Consider the following 26,935-nt stretch of genomic DNA (forward strand, 5'->3'; position numbering starts at 1 on the left):
GGGAACTATGTGCGTCCCAATGAGGCAATATGTTAGAGCAATTTCTGCTACTACATTTACAAATGCATGGATGCAATTGTTGTCTATTTTTATTGCACAAAAAACAATGGTATCATAAATGATGACACTAATGTTTATTCTGATGATCCTGCTATTGCTGTAGCTTTAGGTCACCCTCCATTTATTGTGACTCTCTGTCCTCTTCAAAGTGCCAATAGGTCTCTTTGTAATGTAATAACTATTATGAATACAGACATTCACAAATGCTGTTTAGCACTTTAATGGCAAACGAATTTGCTATGCCACTTTTTGAAAAAAAGTAGCATGAAAGAATTGTTTTCTTAAAGAATACATGTATGAGACAAGGCCAGACACGAAAAGAACATTTCCTCATCTGGGGAAGAAGACAAGATGAAGACACTCGTCCTTAGTGGAGCTGTACATTATTCTCTATACAGAGGAGAGCTGCTCATTCTAAAAGGGAGTATTACTGTCCACTAGACAACATTTACTATAAAGATTTCAAGCCTAAAAACTCGTCTTTGAGAAGACATAGAAGGTCACTAACTTGTCAAAGGTATGGCCAACGACTGATTATATGGCCCAACAAAAGCCATTAAATGAATGGTACAATTTGGGGAATGAACTCCAGAATGTGTATCTTGATTACATCACTCCTATTCGTATCATCAATACCAAGCTTAGAATTGAAACTCTAGTCCTTTTTCCAAAACATATATTTTGACTACCTACTTTATTTCTCGTTTGTCTCTTTCTCCTTCTCTAAACGTGTTTTGGAAATGCATTTCCTTTACTGACTGTCCTTCTGACAGTGTTTGCTTCCTAGCCGACTCAATCGCTAACTACATTTATTTACTACTTGACATCAGACTCTATTTAATTCACTAACTCACTTTTTAGCCTTTCATTCTCCCCTCAACATCAATATTTTAAACAGGACATACCAGGAAATAAGATAAAGTACAACATATCTTACAACACACCTTGATTGTCTAAATAAACAGGCTTTGGCAAAGCGAAGAGGCCTGGCTTAAAGGTGCCAATGCACGTAACCACCTGCGTTCATAAATGTAACATAACTGTTTACCACATTAAAACTTGTTCTACTGCCTTTGTCAATGCTACAAAAAAGGGCATAAAGAATTGGCAGAAGGAACCCCGCAGATTTATCACCTGCTTACAACAGGAGGCAGATGTGTGTGCTAAAACCCTCAGTAAAGGGAATACATTATTTGTGTGTCAGCACAGTTATCCCAGATCCAAGGGGTGTAACTCGTAATTGCACAGTACTGGTGCAGTGCTGCCACATGGTAACAATAATTTCATGTGCTGAGTTTGCAACCCCTGAGTACCTAACAGCTCCTAATCAGGGCCTGTGTATATTTTAAAGAACTGGTACCAATACGCGATGCAGATAGCAGCACAGCCACATCAGACCTAAAACGGACAAAGGAGGTTTTTAATACTCCTTTCTCATTTTCTCCTTCTGTCTTTAGTTCTCAACCCTTCTCTCAAACTTCTTAACTTTTAAAATCACCTTTGTCTCTCATTATTGGTGCACTGTCTTTGAATATCTTCTCTGTATTGGAAATTGGGTTTTCTGATTGTCAGAGTATGCATCCTGTACAAGCAGGAACCACAATCCTAGTCAGGGCAAATCGGATACAGAGTAAAAGATAACCTGAGCTCACCCTCTGGTAGCTTGGCACAGAGCAGGCAGGCTTATCTAAAGAGGCAATGTGTAAAGTATTTGTGCAACACAACACTCAGCAACACAATGAAAACACCACCGAAAGACTCCACACCAGGGTTAGGAAAATAGACAATAATTGTATAAATAAATCAAGACCAAAACAACAAAAATCCAATGAGTAGAGCTCTAGCACATAATAATAATAATAATAATAATAATAATAATAATAATAATAATAATAATAATAATAATAATAATAATGCGTTTTCTAAAGAGCACTGCTACCTCTAATGAGTTGTCCCAGTGCTAACTACAAGTATCCATATGCCTAAAGCTGTTAAACCTCCATAAATTCTGAACTAAAAAAATAGGTTTTGAGTTTTTCCTGGAAAGACATTCTGACTGGGCCTAACAAACCATCAGGGGCAGAGCATTCCGCCATTTTGGCACTAAATAACTGAAATAATTCCCAACTATGTGGACTCTACTTTGGGAACAATTGCCAACATCTCCCCTGCCGATCACGTACATATGGTCTGACAGAAGATTGAAGGTACAGTGGACCTTTGTTAGAAAATGCTTTGTGACAACAACAGAAGGCTTTGAAAAAGGATCTCTGCTTCACTGACAGCCAATGAAGCTTCTGAAGCACGGACAGAATCAATGCCCGCTTCAGCAGGTTCAATACGAGACATGCAGGGCAGTTCTGCACTCTTTAAAGCATCTTAATACGACCCTGTGTTACTCCAAGAAACACAACATTGCAAAAGGTATGCCTAGACATGATCAGGGTCTGAACTACTGTTTTCTTGCAGACTCTGGCAAGAAGCACACATTTTACCTGAACATCTTGAGCAGTCCAACGCATTTTCATGCCACTGCAGATACTTGACTGACAGTTTTTCATCAAACCAAATGTCAATAATTTTGACCTTGTGTTTGGGATCAGGTAATGGGCTGAACTCCTTAGATCACCTTGCCCTGAACCAGATGTTCGAATGACTGCCTAAGGTCAGAACCTCCGGCGGACCACTGTCTGCTCTGAAAAAATGAAAAGAAAACTTGATTTTGAAATGCATCTCGTTTTCCTTTAAGGAAGATGGGCTGAATTATTTTTAAAAACTGCATTATTTTAAAGCATTCATAGACATGGTGGTCTGCTATCTCCAGCAGGCCACAATCCCTGTGAGGGCAGCCATTCCCAATGGGGTCGCAAATTACGACCTACCTCATGAATGTTCATGAGGTAGGTCATTTGCGACCCCATTGTTAATCGCAAACAGTGTTAAGTACACTGTTGTACATCCGGTTTTGCGACTCGTAAACTGCGAGTCTTAGCGAAGCAGAGTTTGCGAGTTGTAAAACCGGATCTTTGTACATGTGGCCCCTGGTTCTCTAACGGAGTTATTTGATCTGATGCTCCATTGATCCCACTGTGCGTCAGCTGTATCAATACAGCTCTACAAGATAGGCTGGTTAGTAGCCTGCGCTCCACCGAGGGGTATCTCTGGCCCATCGCCGTGCCACAGAAGCAGATACATGACTGATAGGCGCTTTCTCATAAGAGACCAAAAACGGAATGGCAAAATGGTCAGACCAAATGTGTGGAATAGGCCGCTTGATCACTCTATCAGCCAAATTTAAAAAAAAGATTAGGAAAGTACCCCAGTCTATGTGTGGGAAAGGTAACATTATGAGGGAGATGCAAACCCTCCGAATCTGCAACCTCAGTCATTGCTGCAAGACAAGTAGTATCATCAAAGTACAGGTTAAGATCTTCAGCCACTGTAAAATTAGGATAAAGAAGTACCAATGCACACAAGACAACCGCTAACAGTGAGACAAAGTTAGAAGCAGGACAAAGGGAACAATGGTTCAGAATACCTGATATTGTAAAATTACTGGTCAGAGCAAGCAAAAAACAAGACTGCACTGAAATAATTGCTTTAAAAATTATTGCAATCACCCCTCCTCTATGCTCTTGCTTATCATGTTTCATAAAGGCAAAACCTTTGGGAATAGCTTATAAATGGTCAAGAGAAGAGTCCTCCATAAGCCAAGTTTCCATTAGGAAGACTGCATCTGGCCGATGCTCTTCCAGAAAATCAAACAATTCATATTTGTGTTTGACTAACGACCTGCAAATAATAGAAAAAATGTGGCCATAATCTGGGGTGGGTGAAATACCTTGACTTCTGTGGAAGTCTTTAGCAAATCCAAGAATAAAAACCCACAGTTCTTACAACACGTTTTTATCAAGGCAAGGTCTAACACATGATGGCAAGCACTGGGCAGGGAGATGGCAATCTCCAACCGTTCCAGTTTAGAGTGGGGCTGATTTCAAACCACCAGAGCTCCTGGTCCCTTGCGCTGTCCAGGAGCTGATGGGCATAGACAGGGGTGCCTTAGGCACACCCTTGACGCACCAGTGATGTGCCTGCTGTGCATCTATGCTAGCATGCAACTTATGTAGGTGCTGATTAGGGGAGGTGGCTGGACCATGCTGATTAGACCACTAACCACCAAGATGGTGGTTCAGTACTGGAGCAATCAGGATGTGTGAAAAACAAAACTTCCTTTAAGGCTCTGTAACCCTCTCCACTCAAATAGCCAAAGAGCTGCGGTCGACCGAAGAGTAACAACAAGTTAAACAAAATCTAAACGTAATTACCTCACACCCAACACAGACACCGAAAATGAACAAGTTAAAAGCCTATTGTAGCAAACTTAAAATTCCAAATTACTTGGTGGGGGGAACCCATTGTCCGCAATGAGCAATAAGCAATAAGCGCCAATGGGGGTTATTTGGTTGTACTGGACAGGGGCAAAGTCAACAGTTCAGGCCAACTGCAATGGAGCGCAGGCTGTGAGCAAGAACCATGCACGCCTGGTGAACAGATACCTTGATCGTGGTCGCAACAGCACGATGCAGGGAACAGATGAACAATGCACCAATTGATGTCTCAATACTGGGCCTGCCGTCGAGGTGATGCTTCGATTTTCTTCACGCAGTGGTGGTGATGCCTTGGTTCCAAGGACAAAGCACAGAGCTGCGATGCGTTGGTTCCGAAGTGCCATGGGTCGGGTTTCTTCATGGAGTCGAGGGGAGGTGTTGATCTCTCCGAGCTGCTGTTACAGCGCTGTGAGGTTCAGAGCAATGGGCTCTCAAGGCGATGCATTGGTTCTGAGAGGGATGCACCAGTTCTGCTCCCACAAAAGGGTTTATGTGTCAGTTCTGCTTCACGCAGACCAGAGAAGCATTGATTTCTCTGGTGCGTGTATCTGGGTACACTTCCAGTGAACCAGGCACAGGAGCAGAGGTAGAAACTTTGATATCCTTACATCTCAAGCAACAAGAGGCAAGCCAGCAAGCTCTTGAGATAATTTCAGTTGCAAGGCAGAGTCCATCTCTCCCTCCGCAGGGTCAGAGAATAACAGCCAGCAGGGCAGCACAGCAGAAAAGCAGTTCTTCCAGGTCATCAGTCCAGCAGAGTAATAGTCATTGATCTAGCACAGCAGTTCTTCTGACAGTGTCCTGTTGTAGGTCTCGAAGTGTCTGATTTGTTGGGGTCAGAGACCCAGTACTTATACTCAGTTGTGCCTTCGAAGTGAGGGTTGCTTCAAAGAAGGGTGTTTGAAGTGCACAGTGGCCCTGCTCCTAGCCATGGCTCTAGGCTATCAGTAGGGGCTAAGCAACCCTTTGTGTGGGAACAGGTACTGCCTATTCACTTGTGTCAGCCCCTTCCACCCTTCCTCCTCAGGAAGAGCCATCAGAACGCAGATCAGTGCTCAGACAGCTAATCTTTCTGTCTTTGAGGCTGTCTAGAAGGAATGCACAAAGTGTAGCTGTCACCGACCCCAGATGTGTACTGGATACAGGATGCAGGCCCACAGAGCTGTAAGAGCAAAGAAATGTCCACTGTCTAAAAGTGGCACTTCTAAAACAGGAATGTTAAATCCAAGTTCACCAGGAAAGAGGATTTATCATTACCATTCCAATGATAGGAAACATGACACAGCTACTCTCTCTCAATCAGAAATTACAGCTCAAAAGTGTAATAGGCAATTCACAATGTTAACCCATGGGTGGAGTGGACCTCACGGTAGTGAAAAAGGAATTTAGCTGTTTTTCACTACTAGTGCATGCAAAACTTAAAAATACATACCCTACCGTTTACTTATACAGAACCCTGACGTGTGGGCTACATGGGGCTAACCTTAGGAGTGACATATGTGTAATACAAGGGGTGTTTAAGGCAAAGGGCTTTAAATGCCAGGTTGAAGTGGCAGGAAAATTGCATACACAGGCTCTAAGGTGAAAGGCTTGAGATATGTTTAAAGGGCCACTTGAGTGGGTGGCACAAGCAGTGCTGCAGGTCCACTAGTACCATTCGATTTACAGTCCATGGGTATAGGGTTTACCACTTTACAAGTGATTAACGGGTACATTAAATATGCCAGTTTTGTATACATCGATGTTACCATGTTTAGGGAGAAATACAAGCACTGGTCAACAGTGGTAAAGTGGTAAAGTGTTCAGAGCCCTACGGCCAACAAAAATATTGAGCAAAGAGATGAGGCAAGTAGGAAAAAAGTTTGGGGAAGAACACCCTAAGGCTTGCAGATCTAACAGTATGTTTATGTGTATTAGGTGACCACATGCTCAGTGCAACATTTACGGCAATAGTTACTGGTGCAAGCCAACACATATCTTGTATGTACTTCACTAATGTACAATAAGCATTAGCATAGCTTTGAAAGCTTTTTAAACCCGCAAAGTTTGGAACTGAATTGAATTGATTAGGTAATTGCACATATTTGCACATAAATAACAATTGGACACAGTTTCATAGTTACACTGAGGAGTATTCATTCCATTTTTAGACGCTCCAGGACATCGCTTTTGTTTGTAAGAATGAAGATTTGTAGGTTTGCCCGTCCCCCTGCTTAATTCAACTCGGATTTCATTGGCAAGCAGAAACAGCTCCATCCCAAAGCTCGGCTGATTAATTTTAATGGGCGTTCCAAATGAGGGCTTTGCACAATGGTATCATGCATGAGAGGGTTTATTTTTACTCGGTATTACCATAAAAATCAACGAGAGAAGTTCTTTTGCGGCAAGCCAGAGATCATCGCTTCAGCTTAAGCTGTGACAGAGAGGTGCTAAGAGCGTGGTAAGTCACCCTTGGCTGAGGGAGTCGCGCGGACTGTTTCGTATTACCAGATCAGGCACGGTGTATGGATTACTCATTATTTCCCTGTTCACGCTCTGTGGCGGAGGCTTTTATGTGAGGAAAGGATAAATCTGGATGAACAAGTGGCCTGAGAGAAGGTCATGTGTGAAGAAGCCAACTGTGGGAAATGAGAAGTTGGTGTTAGAAGAGCGTCAAGTCAGTGACACGGGGTAAAATGTGTATGGGGCCTGTCTCTGAGTTCATACCAGACATGGCAATAAAGGGTCCTGTCAGAGAACCTCATCCTGCGTCCTGTTACACAAGATCCTATAGGGGCCTCCCCAACAAGCTCATTAAGGAGCCGGTCAAACAAGGGCATAGCGGGGCCGTGAGAACACTTCATGTATGACATGCTTATAGAGACAAAGGCCTGTCAGACAAGGTTATGCAGGAGCCTGTCAGGTAAGGTCGCGTGGAAACCTGTCAGACAACTTAGACAAGGTCATAGTAAGGCACGCCAGGTGAGGTCATGCCGGAGCCTATCAGACATGTAAGACAAGGCCTTAAAGGAGCCTGTCAAACAAAGTCATACTGTCATACAGTCCTGTTAGGCAAAGTAATACAAGGGCATAAGGGCAAAGCACTTCGGGATAAAGTCAAGAAATGCAGTTGCTGGATCTAGGGAAGAAAGACACGTGTGTAGGAAAGAACGTGACCTACATTACGAGAATAAAAGAACTTGTCTGAGAAGATCAAACGAGAAGTGTCTGCAAAACCATACCGCAGAGGAACAGTGGCGAATGTAATGCAGTAGTCGAGGCTTAAAAGTCGAAAAGGGGCAAGAGGTGAACGTTTAAAACTGGCCGAGATAAAAACGTGATATCGGGGCCTGGGACTCATATAGGGACCTATTCGAGCGTTTTGCAACTAAAGGAGAAAGGCGACCTATGGAAAGACGTCATTCTGAGGCCTGGGAGACAACGTCATGAAGGGATGCACATGAAAGGTTATGCGGTAGAAAAGGAAGATTATCATGCAGTAACATAAGGGACAGAGTCATATTTTTTGTTTTTAGAAAATATAACAAATTTAGCTCCACATTTCAAATGATCCAAAGACACTTGCTCCATTTCTTATTAAACGATCACAGAAAACTAACATACAGCTAGTTTCCCCCTTTTTTTACAGTATTTCACAACTTTAATTTTGAGCAAATCTGTTCCATTTGCTATTAGACGTGGCCTAAAAAGTCTTATGAACGTGCTCGGTTCTGTGTCAGTCCAAAACTTTCACAATGAGTTTAAAAATAGAAAATGTCAACTATTCCGTGAATCAGGGACACACAAAATGTGGAAAGAAAATCCATTTTACAGACTTGATTTGAGAACATTCATTGCACCAAAATTCATTTATTTATATATTTTATTTATATCGAGACATAGCTAGGAAACAAAACACTAATTGTCCACACCACCTAAGAAGGTCTCTTTTAAGAATTGTTTCCTTCTTTGGCATATCCAATTGTTGGGGAAAATGTCACAGACTTAGTCCACTACCAGGCAAATCGAAAGCTTGAAATAATTGTTATAGTCCATTTTCTATGTTGACAGGTTTGCAGCCTGTTAATGGTACATCGCTTATAGACTTGTGTATGGTATAGTTCTTATACACTGCCTGAGCTGGCGACTTTAGAGCTGGGGAAACAAGTTCGAGTCTCGGCGTCAGCTCAACATTCTGTGATTCTGGGCAAATCACTTAATCTCCCAGCGCCTACAATTCAGCACATTGAGACCCTCAAGGGTGATTTGCTGGGCTTTACAAATCCTGGATTTATTTATACACTTGTATACCAAAAAACTTGCTTTTCATAGTTGGTGCGCTTGCTTTAGGATGACATGATTGCAGTAAGCCACTGAACTGATATTTCTCCTTATCAGTGCTTAAGTCGAGGTGGTGGTTGCCAGCGGGGCCATTGGCACTTATTTTAGGGGACCTGCACTTATTTTTACTCCTCAGACATTTACAGCGAACAAGAGAGAGAAAACACACAAAGGGGGGAGACGGAGGTAGAGAAAGACGGAAAACTACCAGAGAGGGAGAAAACAGGGTCCTACAAGAGTGACATAAAGGGTCAGGGAGTGTTGGGTACTGGATTAACAATGCATGAGGTAAATGGAAGTCTGCACAGCCATGATATTGAGTTCATTGATGTTTATTTGCACAATTGACAGCTTCCGAGCAGCGCTCTGGGCACCAGCACTCATTTAATGACAAATTAGGCAGCGCTGCCTAGAAAAACTCAAGGCTTGGACAATTTGAGTGGTAACTTGGTTATTTAAGGTACTGCTTTTAATAATGTTTTGCCCTATCATTGATTCCTTCCTCTGCTGTAGAGATTTCACTTTGTGTTCCAAAGAGTAATTACAGTGGCCTTAAAGGATTTACAATTTTGATCTTTTTGGGGGTAGTTGGGAACACAAGAATACAGATGTCTTTAGGGAACTGCTGTAGTTTTCTGCTTGAACCTTGTGGCCTGAACATCAGGGCAGTATAAAAATAAAAACTATCCATTATCGCTCATGCTGCCGCACTGCATGTCTACACTGCCTGCTTGGCACTTTGCCACTTCCAGGTGGTATGCAAGCTAGAGGCTGTATTTAAGGATTCCCACAATGCAGCTCGGAAAATATCTATGGTCCAGTTCTTTAACAACCTCACACATCGACCAGCTTGCAACTGAGGGACCTGCTTACTTCCCAGACTCTGACCATCACCTATTATATACAACATGTCTTTCTGTGTTGGAACAATAAATAGCATCTAAACTAGCACTACAGCACCTGTGTATACACATGTTCATTGAAGGTTTCATATGTGGGTGACCCGGGAAGGAGCCTGGAGCAGAAGGTCTCTACAGGTGCAAATATAAAATGCTCCAGAGGAGAACACGATGTGGGCATAATGAGCAAATGGTCCTTGGTGTGAATATCAGAGGATGGGCACCACAGATCCAGGAACATACAGACACTTCTGTTGTTCCCCCAGCCTGTAAACAAGGCCTCTATGAGTAGAAGGGCAGGAAAAAAGAAGAGGTAACAGACATTGAGGTTGGCAGTCTACTGGCATCAGTGACATTAGCAAACCTTGAGGGCCCCCCTGCAAAGTACATTGAGGGCCCAGAACCAGGCAGAAGCTTTTAGGCAGGAGCCTGCCACCCGTGCACAGTTTACTGCGCTGAGGGGGACCCCCTGCACAGCGCGTGCTGCGGAGGCTATTGTTACGCCACTGCTGGCATTGAAGCTTCTAATAAAATGGGACTTCACATTCAAAGCTACATGGCTTCTGCCATGATGCTGGGATTCAATCATGATGACAGCACTGTACAAACCAGTGCAATGTGCATACTTACATTGCAATGATGCATGAAATAGCCAATAAATGTAGGTTTTGGCACTGTCATGGTGCTGTACATACTGGAGCAGTCTGAACTTTGGTATAATAATGGTGCTTTACATATGGGGCAGTATGTATTTAGGCATAACAGTTGGTACGTACCTCAACAATGTCGTTTTTGGCTCGGATTGGCACGCACACGCAAGCAATTTAGAAACTCGATGGCAATTTATTGTTTTTATTGTAGGTCGGGTGAACAAGTGGCATGTAGTCTACTTGATACCAATAATATATGGGTGTTGAGTCGGTTTAATAAGTTACCTACATTAGTTCCAGCACCATGACCTGCAGTCCATTACCCTTAACAAGCATTGGCAAGTGTGCTGTCTCCCATCACAATAAGCATCGATGGTCTGTTAAGCATTGGTGATTTTACAAGATGGGCTGCCATTTTGAGCAGTACTGTGGTATACATGAGCAGAGCCCTGGTAGGCTGGTGTACTTAGCTTCACATCCTTAGCAGCACCACAGTTTTGGTGGACCTTTAATTGGCACAACTGAACAGCGGGCTTTAGATCCTGGCACAGTATATTTGAAAATGACATTATTCACCTTGGCATAGGCTTCTGTATGTGCATTTACTCAGTACAGCGGATACATATGATACATGCTGCATCTTCCATGCTAGAAATGTTTGCTTGCAATTTCTTTGTTGTGTACGGTTTTTAAAAGCCATTATTGGAAATACCAATTCCAAATTCAGTTATCCACTTCTATGTCACAGCAGTGAAAATAAATATTGATTTCTCTGCTGTGATGTCACCAGGGGTATGATTGTTTTTGTTGTCTTATCCCCAGATTGCTCAAGTGCGAAGAGGCCTGAGAAAAGCAGTGGAATGCCAAATGGCAGTCCATCCTCTCTCCCACTTCTCCCTGATCCTCCCACCACTCTCTGATCATGCGTGATATATGAAGTGTGCCACACTGAGCGTCTCCCTAGAGGATCTCCCTTGAGAAGGAGTATGTCTTTCACAGTGGGACCCACCGTGCCCTCCTTTCGGACAGTGCCCTCAGGGGGGCACACAGTTAGAGTGCCTCCTGAGGGTCCCTTTGTTCATTGTGCCTGGGCTTATAATATAGCTCTGGCAAAAAAATCAGGGTTACCCTCATTAGCATGGGGCAAAAACCCCATTTTAATGAAGGGATACACCAATAAGATAGCACCAGCGCTATATGTGCACCAGAGCTATCTGTATTATATAAGGACCAGCACAATCGTCTGCAGCACCTCCTGTAATATTACTGTGCTCCGGAGGTGCGGAAAATGAGTGCACAGGGCCACAGTGCATCTGGGGCACTGTTTGTAGTACAGCCCCGGGTATTTATTTAAAAAAAATATATATATATTTGGACAAGATGGAGTGGGAGATTTCAAAGTGGTGGAAGTTGGCAGAATGCAAGATATTGTATGTTCTTACATTTTTGGTATGGTTTGAGAGGAGCATAGGGTCAGCGGAAAAGAAATCAAAGGTGGTACGAGTGTGGTGAAAGGCTCACCCATGACTCTCTTCCTTCTGCACAACTGCCCCATGGCATTAGGTAAGGAAATCCAGATGAGAACAAGATGTGAAAATGATGATCCCAGAGGAATGTTTTAGACATAGCACATGACAGGGGAGTCTAGCATAGATCCGGGAGGGACAAAAACTTACCGTTCAAATAAGATAAATATACATACGTTGCGTCTGAATATAACTATTTTACATGGTCAGTGGTTATCCTGAAAATTTGTTATGCATCTGCCCCTCACCGGCCTACTTTGCACACCCCCTCTACAGTTTCTGTTTTTATGGTACTTCAATGCCTTTGACGTAATCCCTAACTGGTAGAGGTTAAAAGTGCAGTCGTTTTTACAAGGGAGCGTAACATCTTTGTGTTGCAGTAGATAGCTAAATGTAATCCACGGGGACTTAACTGTGTGCCTCACTCTCTTCAGGAGCAAAAAGAGCATTTCAAGCTGTATTCATTCTCAAGCGATTTGCAGTGTCTGCAACATTGCCAACAGGGCCAGCACATCCCCAACCTCCCCAGTGCAGCCTGAATTGCCTCCTTATCTATGCATAATGAGAATTAAGAGAAAAGGGGCTCCCACCAGCCCATACTGTCCATACAGTCAGGTCTGGGCTGGACTACTGGAGGCTGTTTTTTGACGACAGATGCTGCCCCCTCTGCCACATTATTCAGATTACCAACGTAATTACAGGAGGCACAGCGGGTGCTCTAGACAAGGGAGAGGAAAAAGAGAGAGCAAAAAGAAAAGAAGAAAGTGAAATGAGAGAAGATCATGGCAGCGGGTTGAGTTCAGTGCTTAATTTGTGCTTGTTGTTTCCGATGCGGAGCACCGGCACTTATTTTTGACGGCCGGCACTTATTTTTCTTCCTCAGACACTTACTGCAAGCAAAAGGCACGTATCAGATAGATGGAGGCAGAAAAAAACGAAAAAGCGTCAGAAAGGGGAAAAGCAGGAAGCTGCAAGAGTGAGCTGAAGGGGCAGGGAGTGGCTGTAAATGGATTAAAAAAGGCCCAGATGGCTTCAGGATTACGCTGCCTCAGTACTCCGTGGTGGCACATTTAATTGCAGCAGCTGTGTGTTTAAGAGGAGAGATTTCAGCACCGGCACGTTTTTATATACAAATTAAGCGCTGGTCTGGTTTAAACTTTTTTGCAATTGCTGCTTTTGGTTCCCAGCCCAGCCCTGCATACAGCGTGACCCTAGTAGGTTTAATGTTGGCATGATTTCCCGGCAGCGTCTCACTGTTCAGGATCAGCCGTCTTTCTGATGCAATTGCTGTGCCGGGCTTTCAGGGTGTTCTCCACAGTGCACAATGCCGCAAGAACAGCAGCAACTAACGACAGCTAATGCCTCAGTAACACACTACAGAAACAACAAGGGCCTTGGGCTGGGTGCCCAGCCTAAACAGAGGAGTGGCGAGCTAAGCGTCAGCTATTTATAGCGGAGAAGCCTGCTGCATGAATACTAATTGGGGATATATCAACGGCAACGAGAACCCTGCAAAGACATGAGTGGAGGAGAGATCAATCAAAGCGAAGGGCTGCAGGGACGGCAGCCACACCAAAGGCTTGAAAAGCTCAAGTGTGCTATGCGAGTGGTAGCCTTTTAATGCATGGATAGCAAACACCAAGGAACAACCATTAGATCTAGGGGTTCACTTCAGTGGGAGCTTGAGGATGGGAATCAGCCAGGACTAACACTTTTGCAGTTTTGTCCTGAGGGATAGCCTAATCCAAGGGAGGGAAGACGTGTTTCCCAGCAAATCATTGGCTGGATTCTAGTTCTGAAGGAGTCAGTAGCTTGACTTAGGTAAGGAAGTTGCTGGATTCTTATAGAAGCAAGAGTTAATCTTTAGGAAGACCCACACTGGATGGAGGCTGAGTCATGGATTCTCTGAAAGGAGGAGGCTTGGGCAATTCTTTTTGAAGGTCTTGCCATGACTGGTTACTTGAATTTCAGGTACAGCAGCACCATTTCTATTACTCACAATATCTGGAGTCTCTCTCAGTAAATAGTCTGAGGTGAAATGTTATGGTGATTCATGTGCCAGAGTTTTATTTTGTTGTCTTAGCCTGAGGTTTACAACAACCCGGGGTAAAGGGAAATGACACGCTTTCTGGATCTTACACTGTCAGGAGTCTTCTTTTGAGTGATGGAATATGTCTCAGATATACCATTAATCAGACTAGATGCAAGAAAACTTGTTATGTGACAGATTCCCACACTCTTTATCTCACCACCCTTAATGTGGTGTCCATGGTTCCTTCAGAATGTGATTGGCTTAGGGATGTTTTATGACTGGCCACCTCTGAAAGCCGGGTCCCTTTTCTTAAGTGCTCAGTTTAAAAAGCTCTTCATAGCCCTTATCAACATCTTGTTATAAAGCTCTTTATTTCTGGTGGCTTTATTATATCCTACGACCAGGCTCTCTTTAGGTTGGAGGCAGTCAGATTTATTATTAATTTCTGACATTTGTATACATTTATTTACATGTTTTTAATTGTTGTGTTTTAATGTATGTTCATCTATACAGCACCCAGTTGTCTTTGGTATGGTATACTAATAAAATAATAGTCAGTGATTGAAATGTTGAACGATTTTCATATTAGATTTTTGGATATATGTTGAAGGAAGAGGCACAATACCTCCACTGGGCCTTAAGCTGGTCCGCAACTGGGGACCCAACACAAGACTGCCATATACGAGCCCGTCGTTCCCTCTTCTGGAAGTGATGATACTGGGAACATTAGTAACTCTAATGGGGAGGTGAGTGTCTGTGGGATCAGGAGTGGGTCTGGAGGACCTGTTGAAAAATGAGGAATTACCTGGGGGACTACTAATGCTGCACCTGATTCTCCAGGCACAATTCATCATTTTCCTCAATAGAATAAACCAGGCCTTTTTAGTTGTCTGGTTTCAATGTCTGGATGAAGCACAACACGGCAGTGTCTCGTTACTCCCGGGGCACCCAGAGGAAACAGTTACTGATTACTCTCACTGTCTGCCTTGTCATAATCAAAGGGGTACTCAGAATAAGGTTCTTGGTAGGAATGGAGGGTTTAACTAACACAGTATGACTGCACTTCTTGGTATCTACAACAGTCTGTCTGTGGGCAAATCTTACATTTGGAAGTCAAGTTAAGGAAGTCTGACATTCATTTGGATGAGCTGAGAGCTTCACTTTGTCAAGCACAAAGTTCCCCTTGTGATGCATAGCAGGTGGGATATGCAATGTAAGCAAACATAGGTGTGATGGAGAAGGGTGAGATATGAAATATGATACTAGAAGACTGTCATCTGAGAGATCAAATGCAGGGGCAGCTCCTTTGCAATGGCGAAGGAGCATTGTCCCCTTGGCTAAGCCAGGAGCTGGAACAAAAAACTATATTTATTTATTGTTTATCTTTCAGCTGCTGGCTCAGCCAGCAGCATGTGAAGGGAGGGGCGGGCTGGGCCATGGGAGGTGGGAGGGAGGAGGAGGAGAGACTGCACCTAAATGCACATGTGTGTTTGGCCAGCTGTTTCAGGCCGGCCAAACACACATGTGCGCTTGTTCAACACAGCAGGCTGGAGAGGCTGCACAGACCCCATGGTTGTGTCTGAGAGGCAGACCAAGCCGCTCAGACCAATCCGGATGCTGCTTTTATGCTTGGTTTAGCATGAAAGCAGAGTGAGGATTGCTGGAGAGCCTGTGCTGGTGTCCCAGTCAATGCTAGGACACCAGAAGAGGATCAAGACGGCAGGTGGCGGCGACGGTAAGAGGTACGTTTTTAAAAACTATTTTTTATCCTCCCATCTCTATCCTCCCGCCCGCCATTCCCCTTGAGATTTGCAGGGGCCACCGCTGATCAAATGATGCAAAGACAGTCTGGTAAATGTGAAATCTGGCAGGGCTGAAGAAGAGTCACATGTTTAGTAAATATTCTCAGTCCAATTGACCTTTAAGGGGCATGTTCTATCACAAAAATACCAGAGTCCCCTGTAGACCACTTTACTCATGTTTGTTGCTGTAGTTTGGGGTAAGAACAGTGTGTGTGAATGCTTCCTTGGGGACAGTCTTGACCACAGGACCCATCCTTAGAGTGCTTGTACTATCTAAAATATGTGCCTTCCATTTTGCCTGAAAACACAGAACTTACAGAACTTCCTGGCTTGTAAACAAACTGGAATGAATTATGGTATTAGTCATGTAACACACATTGCCACTAAAAAAATAATAGAATTGCCATCACAGTCTTCCAATTAGGTTTTTCTGTGGCTGGTGTTATAGATTGGTTCTCCTCCTGGGGGCATGCTTGTTAACAATTACCTGGAAGCGTATGAGCTTTTCGATCTGTGTAGTGGATTTCAAATCTCAATATTCAGGCCATGGTCAAAAAGAAATTACAGTGTTTTCTAGTTCTAGGAAAGAAAAATGACTTACCCAATGGCACAGCCAGCATCAGCTTCTAATGTCCAGATACAGTTGAGGTTATGGTCATATGGAGCTGGATACCCTGGAGACAGAATCCTTCCTGACGACTCGCCCCGTATAGTGCCACCACATTCCGCTGAAAGAAGAGTAAACATTTAGAGGAGCAGGACAACCTTTACACTATGATACATCTTGACATATCAATACCAAGGGCAGGATACATTCACACATTTCTCCTTAGAGCATACAGCTGGCGTTCACTTATCCATTTGCCCATCTTTCATTCACCAGTCCACTCACTTAACAAGCAACTACGAATTCTACAGATCAGTCAACTTTATTACAAGACCGAAGGCTAGTATTATGTATTATATCTTTTAATGCCACTCCTGCAGCACTTCAAAGAAACAATAAACAAACTGTTATAACTGTCTCTAAATATGCTGCATCAACATCAGCTTCCTCTTTTAATTTTTGTGCCTACAGTTAACTACTACTTTCATTCGCATGCTTGTTCATTATTTTTTTTAAATATGTGGGTGGCTGCATCCTATTTTCTGAAAGGGTTTAGGTAATAGATAGGCTTCATCTTCTGTTGTTTAATTGGTGTATCTCATTTGAGCAGATGTGTGCCTTTTTAAAACTCTGATAATGTTAGACATTTGTTTTTTGGTTGGTCACTACCTTTTACACAAGCATGCACTGGAGGGTGAAATCAACTGCTGTCTGTTGTCTCACAGACTAGTTTTTGTTGTTTTCTATGAGAGTTCAGATTGCTATATAAAAAAATACCTTTTATGGATAGCAGAGTCTAAAGCCTTGTGGGTATAAAGTTAAGTTGAACATTTCTTGTTGCTTTAGAGTGAGAGTTCAGGTTAGGTGTGAGAATGTCAAAAGGAAAGATATATCAGCTGTGGGTATTTCGGATGTTGTAGGAAATCAGGTAGTTATAGAGACTAATCTATTAGAGAAGGAAAGATGTTAACTCAGAGGATGAATATTGGTCCATACGTGAGGATGGGGAAGTAGGGACAGGTGGTGGTATTGGAAAGCGATTAAAACATGAAACATTTGGAAACTAAGAAAAAGAAGCCCAACGGAAGAAGGAGAGTCCGACTTCAATGTCAGTAAAAGGAAGTGTGTCATTTGCAGTACTCATGATAGGTGCTCTTCGAAGCATGCAGTGGAGGGATTTAATTAGGTCCAGAAAAAACCAGACACCACTGAGCTGAATGAGTCTGTACTGGATCTCCAGCAGGGTGATTTGGATAATGGTACACCTGATTTGCCAAGCATATCTTCAAAAGGTGCATTGAAGGATCCCCTGGGAAGGACATGCTTTCATCATCTATCCCACAGTATTCTGGGTCTGTTGTCTAGGGGCCACTAAATTATGTGGTCAAATTCATTAAGGCGTGGATATGAAAGCCTCTAGAGCGTGATTTGAAATATTATGAAAGTGGAATGATCACAGCCCTTAATAAATGAGAAGAAATGGGTGACCCCTAACTTGGTCCAACACTTGATTATCTTCCTTTTTATGTTATGGAAATGCCCTCAAAAGGTTCAAAATGCTTTTTAAAGCAATGGCAAGATAGGCTTTTGGCTGTTATGTCCGTTAGCTCACATAATAGATAAGGCAGAGGAAGCATGCATCAAGGGTATGCAAGTAGACATGGAGTAGTTGAGCAGACGGAGTCAACGAGCCACTTGTTTCTTTGAAACACAAAGAGGGCTCATTGTGAAAAAGAAGAAAGCAATGATACTTAAAATAAATCCAAAGTTGAAAGTTATGGCTCCGGGAGAAGCTTGTGAGGACGCAAACAACTTTATGTTTGGGGATGGTCTTTTTAACAGATTAGGTAAATGCATGTCCATTTTTACATGTCTGGATAACGCACAACTTAACTTGAGGAGTTGTTTTGGACTGGCTAAAGGCTGTGGACTTCCCTAGCTGCAGTTATATTATCAAACTAGAGTCTCAGACAGAGGCTTCCAATGAATACCCAGTTTCTTTCCCTAGTGGGGGAGAGCAGGAAGGACCTGAGGTTCAAAAAGATTAAGTGAGGTCAACAGCAGTTCTCAAAGTGAGTATGTAGACCACTATTCGTTCTTTCCCCATAAAGGTGGGAGATTGGTTGAAGTGTTCTAACAAGCAAATGGCAAGGTCTCACAGGAGATCAGTGGGTGTTGGAAACAATTTAAAATGATGTTATTGTATACAGGACAAGTAACCAAGAGATTTGTTGCTGAGGCAGGATCACAGGGAGGTGGCGGAATCATAATTCAGACAGTTATTGGAGAAAGGAGGTATTGTTTCAGTACAGGATGGAGTCAGAGGATTTGTGGGTACCCTGTTTGTGGTGATCAAAGAGGAAAAGGGTTGATATCCTGGAATACAAATAAATGAATTAAACAGATTCTCAATTTATAGACATTTCAAGATGGAGGGTATCCATCTCTTGAGAGATTTACTACAGGAGAGAGATTGAATAGTGAAATTAAATCTACACGCACTCTTCTTTTTCAGTTGTAAAATCACTCTTCCCCCTTCCACAATAATTGAGTAGCCTGAGGAGAATAAAGCAATAATCTACTCATTGATAAAACGAAACAAGAAGTGAGTCTAAGATAACACCAAAAAACGTGACCAAAATGTTCTTTTTTGCTAAACCTCACAGCGCATGAACTCACAAAGCTGTAAAGGCTTAGGCTGGAATGATAGCAACGGCCAAAGATTATTTTGAAGAGATAGTGAGAGTACAAAAATGTGTCTACTGGGATCACTGCCTTTCCTCCTTGGAACTCATTCATGATCCATAATTAGTCAGTTGAACCCTAAATCAAATCATTGTTTATATATGTAATTATTATTGTACTCTAACCCTAAAATAGGCAAGAGGTTTACATGAGTCAACAGAAGGGTAAGGGTATGTTTCACGCTTAGAAATAGTTATGAGAAAGTGTTTTAAATTCAGAGTATTTTCTTCTCTTTCAACAGCGCAGTCCAACATTGTTCACAGTTTGAGCCTTTATTCTCCACTACTGGTCCAGCATTTTACATGTGTATGCATTTCCTGGCACCAAGGATTAGGTGACAATAAATATTTTAGGTCTGAAGATTCATGTGAATTTGATAATGTATTATATTTGCCAATTTCCCTGCGAAGTAAATATACATGGGGTGGACATGATTACCCTTATAATCTGGGTCTATGGCATATAATGTTCCAGAATAATTCTGTCATGAAGACATTTTAACTTTAACACCAAAAAAGATTTAGAAAACCAATGTTTTTGATAGGGGAGTCAGAGACTCCCCCTTAGACAGGTTATGTAGTGACTTATGACAGCACACTACTTAGCCAAAAACAGAACTATATTTAAGAATTTTAAGACAACAACAATTTACATAAGAGTGTTCCACAAGGTGAGATCAGCACAGGGCTAAAAAAATGAGGTCACAAGAAAAGAGAAATGTACAAAATGTATTACAGTTTGACAAAAGGGGGAAAGTTGACAACCTCTTCCGTAGCCCAATAACAATCAATCTGCATGAAGCTTCTAACTTAATTCAATGTTTCGATCTATGCATCCTTTAGAACCAGGTCTTTCTCCGGACAACAAGGAAGCAATACCCTCTCAAAAACCACTCATATTGTGAGTGCAGATATTACTATATGGCCTTTTTCCTGGCAGGCATGCAGAACTGGAACCACCTGAAATCTGTGTCAATAGACCTCAAAGATACACTGTGCTCCAGCTTATGATTAGGGAGATGCAAAAAGCTTTCCCTGATAAACAGATACATTTGTGTGGAATACAAAAGAGGGTGGGTTGCATCATCCTACCTTCAACTTTCTCCTTTTCATTTCTAAGAGTGATGGGTGGTCAACCGTTTGTAAGAGGATCAAGAATCTTGACTAGTTCTTTACTGACATAGCTCAGCAGAACCTGAAAATAATGAACTAATGGTGGTTGTATTTTGTTCTCTGTGAAATGAGTTAGTGTTTTCAGTTCAGTTACCATTGTTTGGACAATTGTATAGCTACATTTCACATTGCCTTTTACTAACTGCTTCATGATGTAGTGGTGGCCATAATGTACAATCCTGTAAGCAAGTAATACTTTGTGATAGTTTAATGTGAGTGGTGGTTTGTGGAGAAAAAAGTTGACACATGGTCACGGTTCCATGACTATAACCCATAGGAAGAGCATCAACGCTCTTTAACACCGCACAGTGTTCAAGTGCACTCATCTGCATGTCTTTTGATTTACTGCCATCAAACTATGTAAAAGACAACTTATCAGTAGTCAGGGAAAATGATATGACAACTGCAACAAAATATTTTTCCACCTGGGCAATAGTCATGGCTTGGCCAGCCATGCCACCCAAGTTAACACTTCATGCCACAAAAATGTTTGCTTAAGTAAAGGCACAGTGAAAACATCAAGGAGGCAAAAGGATCTCTTCATGCTCAGGGTGTACTTAGAGTGTACTGCACCAAGCAGCAGTGTTTGGCACACATTTTTCAGAACCTCTACATCACAGTTCTCCAGTGTATACAATGAAAGTTGGAGCCATGCCAGCTTGCCAGGGCATCATCACAAGACATATCTGCATAATATAAATACAAATAAGGATCTTCTATGATTGTCATAAACTTTGTCAGCTTCGTAAACCTTCACAGATCTATGACCCAGTATACAACGATTCAAAATTGTTGAGTATTGTTGTGTCATTTCAGTCTTTGCTAATTTTCCTCATTGTCACACTTCTGGTGGTCCAGCTGCCCGTGGCATACAGAGAAACTGTGGTGAGGTTATTCACACTGCTTTTCCAGTGGCAACTTGGATTCAAACAGCAATCTCAATATTTTGTCTAGCTCTACATCAACTCACCAACCTTCCTAAACAGACAGACAAGGGGAGAGGAGGCTGAAGAAAAGCTCTTTAGCATCATCAGTAGTGAAGTAAGAAGGATTCATGACTTACCTACGCATACGGGGAGGGGTTGGTCCCATGATCTGCGCTCCCCAGTTAGGCAGGTCAGGACTCTACTCCCACGTATGGAGTATCCTGGATCACAGCTGAAGGAGACAGAGCTGCCGGCAAAATGCCCTTCATCCTGGACTTTGTAGCCATACTGCGGTATACCTGGGTCTTCACATTTAATCAGTTCAAAACCTAGGGAGCCACAGAGACCAAAACAGGAAATGTCTTGAAATGGCATTAGAACTTACTGCCACTTAACAAACGCAAAGAATCCAACCTCATGCATGTGAACTGTTATAAGTTTACAGTGTATCTCTGGCCAATATCCGAGTGAGGTAGGCAAAGTACTCAGCTATAAAGAGATTTACCTTCAAAATGTCCTCATGTCTTGCATACAGAAAACCACCTGCTTGAGACAGTGGTGATGTTTCCTTAAAAGTAATGACTGTTTCAATTAAAGTCACTCTTGTTACAACATTACCAGTGGGCTCCTCTGGCACAGTACTCGCAGGGTGGAAACTATGCACACATAATTACCTTTACCATAGGGTAACACCCCAACAGTTATAAAAAGTTAAACCCCTCAGAATGAGGAATAACTGTGGAGAAGGGTTGTACTATGTGCTTTTTCGAGGAGTTTAAGACCCACATTTATCATCTCCTTTGCGCTGGTGCTAAATATGTGCCAGGTTCTGTGTGGGGTAGGTGGGAAGGATGGCAGTAAGAAATGTAGGGCAGGGAAAGGGCAGATTAGTCCTGGCAGGGGTGAGCACCGAATGCACCTCGGTTCCCAAAGCAAAAAAAGTTAGGGTTGAGTGGAGGACAAAGATTGACTGCGGTTAGAGCCAAACTGCAAGAGATGTTAGTGGCAGGAGTTACTAGCAGGTAAAGTTAGTGGCCAGATTTACAAGGAACTGGTGCAGAGTAGCGCCGCACCAGTTCTGAAATGCAGGGATGCACCGTATTTACTAAAATACATAGCACCATTGTGTTTTCCCTAGTGCTGGTGCTAAATTTAGCTGCTAGCGCCAACAAAGGCCGCCTTGCACCAAAGTGCAAGGGTGTCTGCATTGAAGGGAATGATTGCTTATGTGAAGGATTTGCCTAGAATAGAGTGGGTGTTGTCAACATTTTTAGCATGGCTTTGTTGCAGCCTTTTCAAAATATATGGTGGTAGGAAGTTAGTATTTTTCCCAATTATCACTGAGTTAAGTTGATCATATACAGATTTACCTAAAGCATTATCAAGGAAGGTTGGTGATGGGCTGTAGTTGATGAGATGAGTGGGGTTGGCATGGGGCTCTTTACTGAAGCTAAAATTGTACCAGTTTTTACTGAATCTGGACTGAGAAAAAGCCTTCTTGTAATGAGGAGTTAAATGATTCACGGCAGAGTTTAACAATATATTGACAGCTATTTTTAACGTGTTAAAGGTGACTGCATATTCGCCAATAAAAGAGGCTCTCCACTTCGCCACGTTTATAGTGTCAATAAAGGGCATTGAGTGGTAACTGGCTGCCTGCTTCTGCCTGGAGACTAGAATAAGGCTATTAAATGGAGACTGCAATAAATTCATGGATGGGCTTAACTTGTGATCATTAGTGCATCCTTGCCTTTTACTTAGGACCGTGATTGGACAGAGACACGTGATGGCAATTGAAGTTTACCTAAGCATGGATGTGATGCATCAGTGCATGAATGAAGCTAGACTTACTTGTATACTGCAGCTCAAATCCTTTGCTTGTGTTCTCAGCGTTTGTGATAAATTCCAGCCATATAGTGCTGGACGTGCTGTTTAGCGTCATCCCCAGCATGCCTGTATGACTGAAGGTCCCTAACAGCCGAGCTGAGTTATTTCTCCCATCATAGACCTAAACACATGAAAAGTACACAGTCAGAAGCAAGCACAGTCTCTGCAAAGTAACCAAGTGTAAACATGATGATAACATTCTACACATCACCAGATGCAATCACCATAGTTTCCTCTCTCCATCTCTCTCTCTCTCTCTCTCTCTCATACACTGGAAACAAAATGAACTTTAATCATAGACCATCATGCTATGAGGATATTTTTTAGACAATTGCATTTTTATAATTGTGTTTTCCACTTGTACTGCAACAGCACTGACACCACAGTGAACAAGCTTTATTTCTCCCTGGGTCATCCTTGTGACTTCTACTTGGCAGCGTAGGGATGCATAAAAGTCGTCCTCGCCCCTGTTGGCTTCCAAAAGTACGAGATCCGTTATTTGGTTGGATAAAATCTGCGTTTTCTTCCAGATAGCGTAAAATGCATATTTACTTCTTACAATCTACGTACTTTTTGTGTAATGTTGTCTCACAAACAAGCAAAACAATTTTGGAAACAGACACTAGGATACCATAGAAGTGGTGGAGACTACACTAGTGTGATACAAAATCTTTTTAGCACTCTGGTGAATTACTGGAGAAAAACAAAATGTTCAATTCACAGAACCATTCATTGGTACAGTCCATGTGTGAAAGGGAATGTTGTGTGTCTGAAAAACAGTCCATGTGTGAAGGGAAACTGCATGTGTCTGATAAACATTACATGCAGAAGTGAACGATCCCAGAGAAGGTTCAGAGGGGTATTAGGACAATATGCAATGCTACGATACTGCACAAACACGGTGTACTCACTTGGTGGGTAGACACTTCAAAAATGCCATCTGCTTGCTTATCCTACAGCGAAATTAACCAGATGCAAGTTGTCCAGATATAAGAGTGAGCTAAACCAAGCAACTAGGTTTGTGGTATAGGTATTTTTGAGAAGTTGAACTATTGTTGTTTATCGAAATTTAAGGTTAAGTTAATTTGAGAATTGTTATGCTTAATCCTACCTTTGGGTAGTGTTCATACTGCATATATAATGCAGTGTTCGGGTTACCAAAATACACAGACACTGGAAGTAGTGAAGTGGGGGTGCTGCAGCACCCACAAAATAAACATGCTATAGTTCAGGAGTGAAATATCAATAAAGATGCCTTTAAATTGTGTTTTCATCTTGTCAGATTTGCTATGTGTCCAAAAATAAAAGTTAATTGTCTGGCTACGTCTTCTGACAAATTTATGTTTATTCTTTTATCGAGTACATTGGTGTTTACTTTTCTTTCCCTGACAGAAAAGTTAGACAATTTTGTGAAGTGAACGATTTGACAACCTTGCTGGGACACAGAGAGAGTGAACGGAAAAGCAGAATGATGACAGTTTTTTCCAAACACACAATAACATATAAATACCTATAAATGAACTGTACAAATATTTCAAAACATATCCGCAGTTACCAAAGCACAATTTTATTTGCAATTCTGAAGTGTGATGCAAACAAATAGTTTAATATGATCAAAATAAATCATGACACTTTACTTGGTAATAAGCAAATGATGAATATTTTATGAAACCTGATTTTCACTCATTATTGATTGTGTGCTTTATAGTTTTAATAGTAAAACTGCATGTCAGTATGAATTATGTTGCCATTTCAATAGATAGAGTGTTGTTTGTGAATGGCAGTGTACTACCACAGCACTATTTAGGAATATGTGATAGTGTGCTTGCTCCAAAATGCACCACCAGATATATACCACACACTTAGCACTCTCCTGCTGAATTGGCTGACTCAATTGCTACATTTTCTGCTTGTTGTCCTGCTTGGATGTTTCACAATCCCTATGATGTCAGTGATGTAACATTGATGCAGCACTCCCCGCCCGCCCTTAAAAATTGTTCCAGCACCACTGGCAAAATAGGCATTACAAACCTGCACACTGCTGCATATGTTTTTCTCAGATTCTCCGTCTAAAGAGCTTCATTTCTTTCCCTCTCTTCTAAACGTATAGATTTTGGCATCCCCTGGGAAGGTGCTTTAATTGTTTGTCCAGGAACACGCACTCATTTAGAGTAAGAGGGGTCGATAGCCTGGCTCGATCGGGCCTATTGATCCTGGGCAAAGCAGTAACTTAGAAACAGATTGGGGGGAACGGGGCGTCCAAGTGCTGATCGGAATGAAGAGCAGTCCAGTAGGGGAGGAGGCCCCACCCATCCTAAAAGTCTTCGTAAATGCAACGGTTCAACAAATATCGAGCTTTTTCTTCTCCGGTTAACGTAGTTAGTAGAGGTTGTGGCGTCACACAGGAAGTGGGCCAAAGCTTTCCTCCATCATGAAAGGTACCTGCCTAACAAGATTGATTATGGGTTTAAAGGTGTGGCTCCTCTGCGTATTTGTTGTGCATACCCAGTCCTCTGCTGCTGATCTGTGCAGTATCCTGAAGACACTTGGGGGTCATTTTGAGTTCGGAGGATGGAAAAGTCATCCGCCAAACTCCAAACTCCCGCGGTCAAGTTGCTGCCAGTGGGGCTGCCTTCCTGCGGGCCCCATTACGAGTTCCCCGCTGGGTCAACTGGCGGAAACGGTGTTCCCACCCGCTGGCCCAGCGGGAAAAAGCCTACAACATTGCCTCCGGCTCATAATTCAGCCGGCGGCAATGTTGCGGTGCATAGGGTGCACCAGCACCCGTCGCGCAGTTCACTGTCTCAATTGCTTGATAGGGCTGGCCATGGGGGCTCCTGCACTGCCCATGCACTTGGCATGGGCAGTTCAGGGGCCGCCCTGGAGCCCCCTCCGCCCCATTTCTGCCACCCTTTACATGGTGGTGCTACAATCATGGAAAAGCTGGCGGAGGGGGGGTCGTAATCCCCAGGGTGGCGCTGCTTGCAAAGCTGCCCTGGTGGATTAGGACCGCCAGCACTGCCAGCCCCCCCTGTGGAGGGAAACTGGAGGTGCTGGCGATCCAACTGTGGTGCAACCGCCACAGTCGTAATATTGGCATTCAAACTGCCGCTAAAAGGGGTTGGACCACCGCTTTGGCGGCAGTCAGACCGCCACTGTGACCCTCGTAATGACCCCCTTGGTGCCATACTGATGTGACAAGCTTTTGACAAAACACCCATAAAAGCTGCATTGACATGGTTATAGCACCATTGCAGGCCAGTGTTGGATACCTGCGTCTTGATTCCTATCACCTTTACCATAAGAGCAAGAGTTTTTCACACCGTTTCACATAAAAACAGTTTCCATCAATTCCTCGACCTTTGTGGGTGAAAATCAGCACCCGTCTCTTAGTTTGTTTGCTCTGTTATTTGGAAGACATTCTAGGTTCCTCCTTAAAACCTTTCTATGCCTCGACTGCCCTGATTTCCCATATGTTACATTCCAGAAATCCTGCAAACAGCACCACAAAAGAGCGATCAGGTGTGTAACTCACTTTCCCAGATGCAGTGTTTTAAATGGACATATGTGCGGGTACTCACTATTGAGAGCACCCGTTTGCCCTTGAGGTGTGTCAGTATTCTCCCATTAAATGTATAGAAGTGGTGCAGAGAAGGGCAAGTACTCTCCCTTTCAAATTAAGGTTTAAGTGTAGGTACTCAGTACTGGACAGTACCTGTCCATTTAAACCACTGGCCAGGCACGATTATCTTAGCTTACGTGAAGTCCAACTCAGAGTTTGTCACATAGGACCCTTTTGTTGAATCATTGATTTTGAAACGAGTAACCTATTCCACTTTATATCATAAAATCAATGGCCACCAAACAGGAAGAAAACACAGCACGGCCTCATGGAAAACCAATCTCATGGGCAAGAAAGGA

At 42.8% G+C, this 26,935-nt stretch overlaps 1 protein-coding gene across 1 annotated transcript in view; it reads right to left on the reverse strand.

Moving 5' to 3' along the window:
* Positions 1 to 26,935, reverse strand: part of CSMD2 (CUB and Sushi multiple domains 2) — a 1,417,205-nt gene that overhangs the window by 272,455 nt on the left and 1,117,815 nt on the right. Inside the window, exons 23-25 of the mRNA XM_069223779.1 lie at positions 22,979 to 23,135; positions 21,265 to 21,456; positions 16,279 to 16,405 (exon numbers count right to left, since the gene is read on the reverse strand). Of these exons, the coding sequence (XP_069079880.1) occupies positions 16,279 to 16,405; positions 21,265 to 21,456; positions 22,979 to 23,135 (476 nt within the window). The remainder of the gene's footprint in view (positions 1 to 16,278; positions 16,406 to 21,264; positions 21,457 to 22,978; positions 23,136 to 26,935) is intronic.

Source organism: Pleurodeles waltl, chromosome 3_1, assembly GCF_031143425.1.
Source record: "Pleurodeles waltl isolate 20211129_DDA chromosome 3_1, aPleWal1.hap1.20221129, whole genome shotgun sequence".
In the NCBI taxonomy this organism is placed as follows: domain Eukaryota; kingdom Metazoa; phylum Chordata; class Amphibia; order Caudata; family Salamandridae; genus Pleurodeles; species Pleurodeles waltl.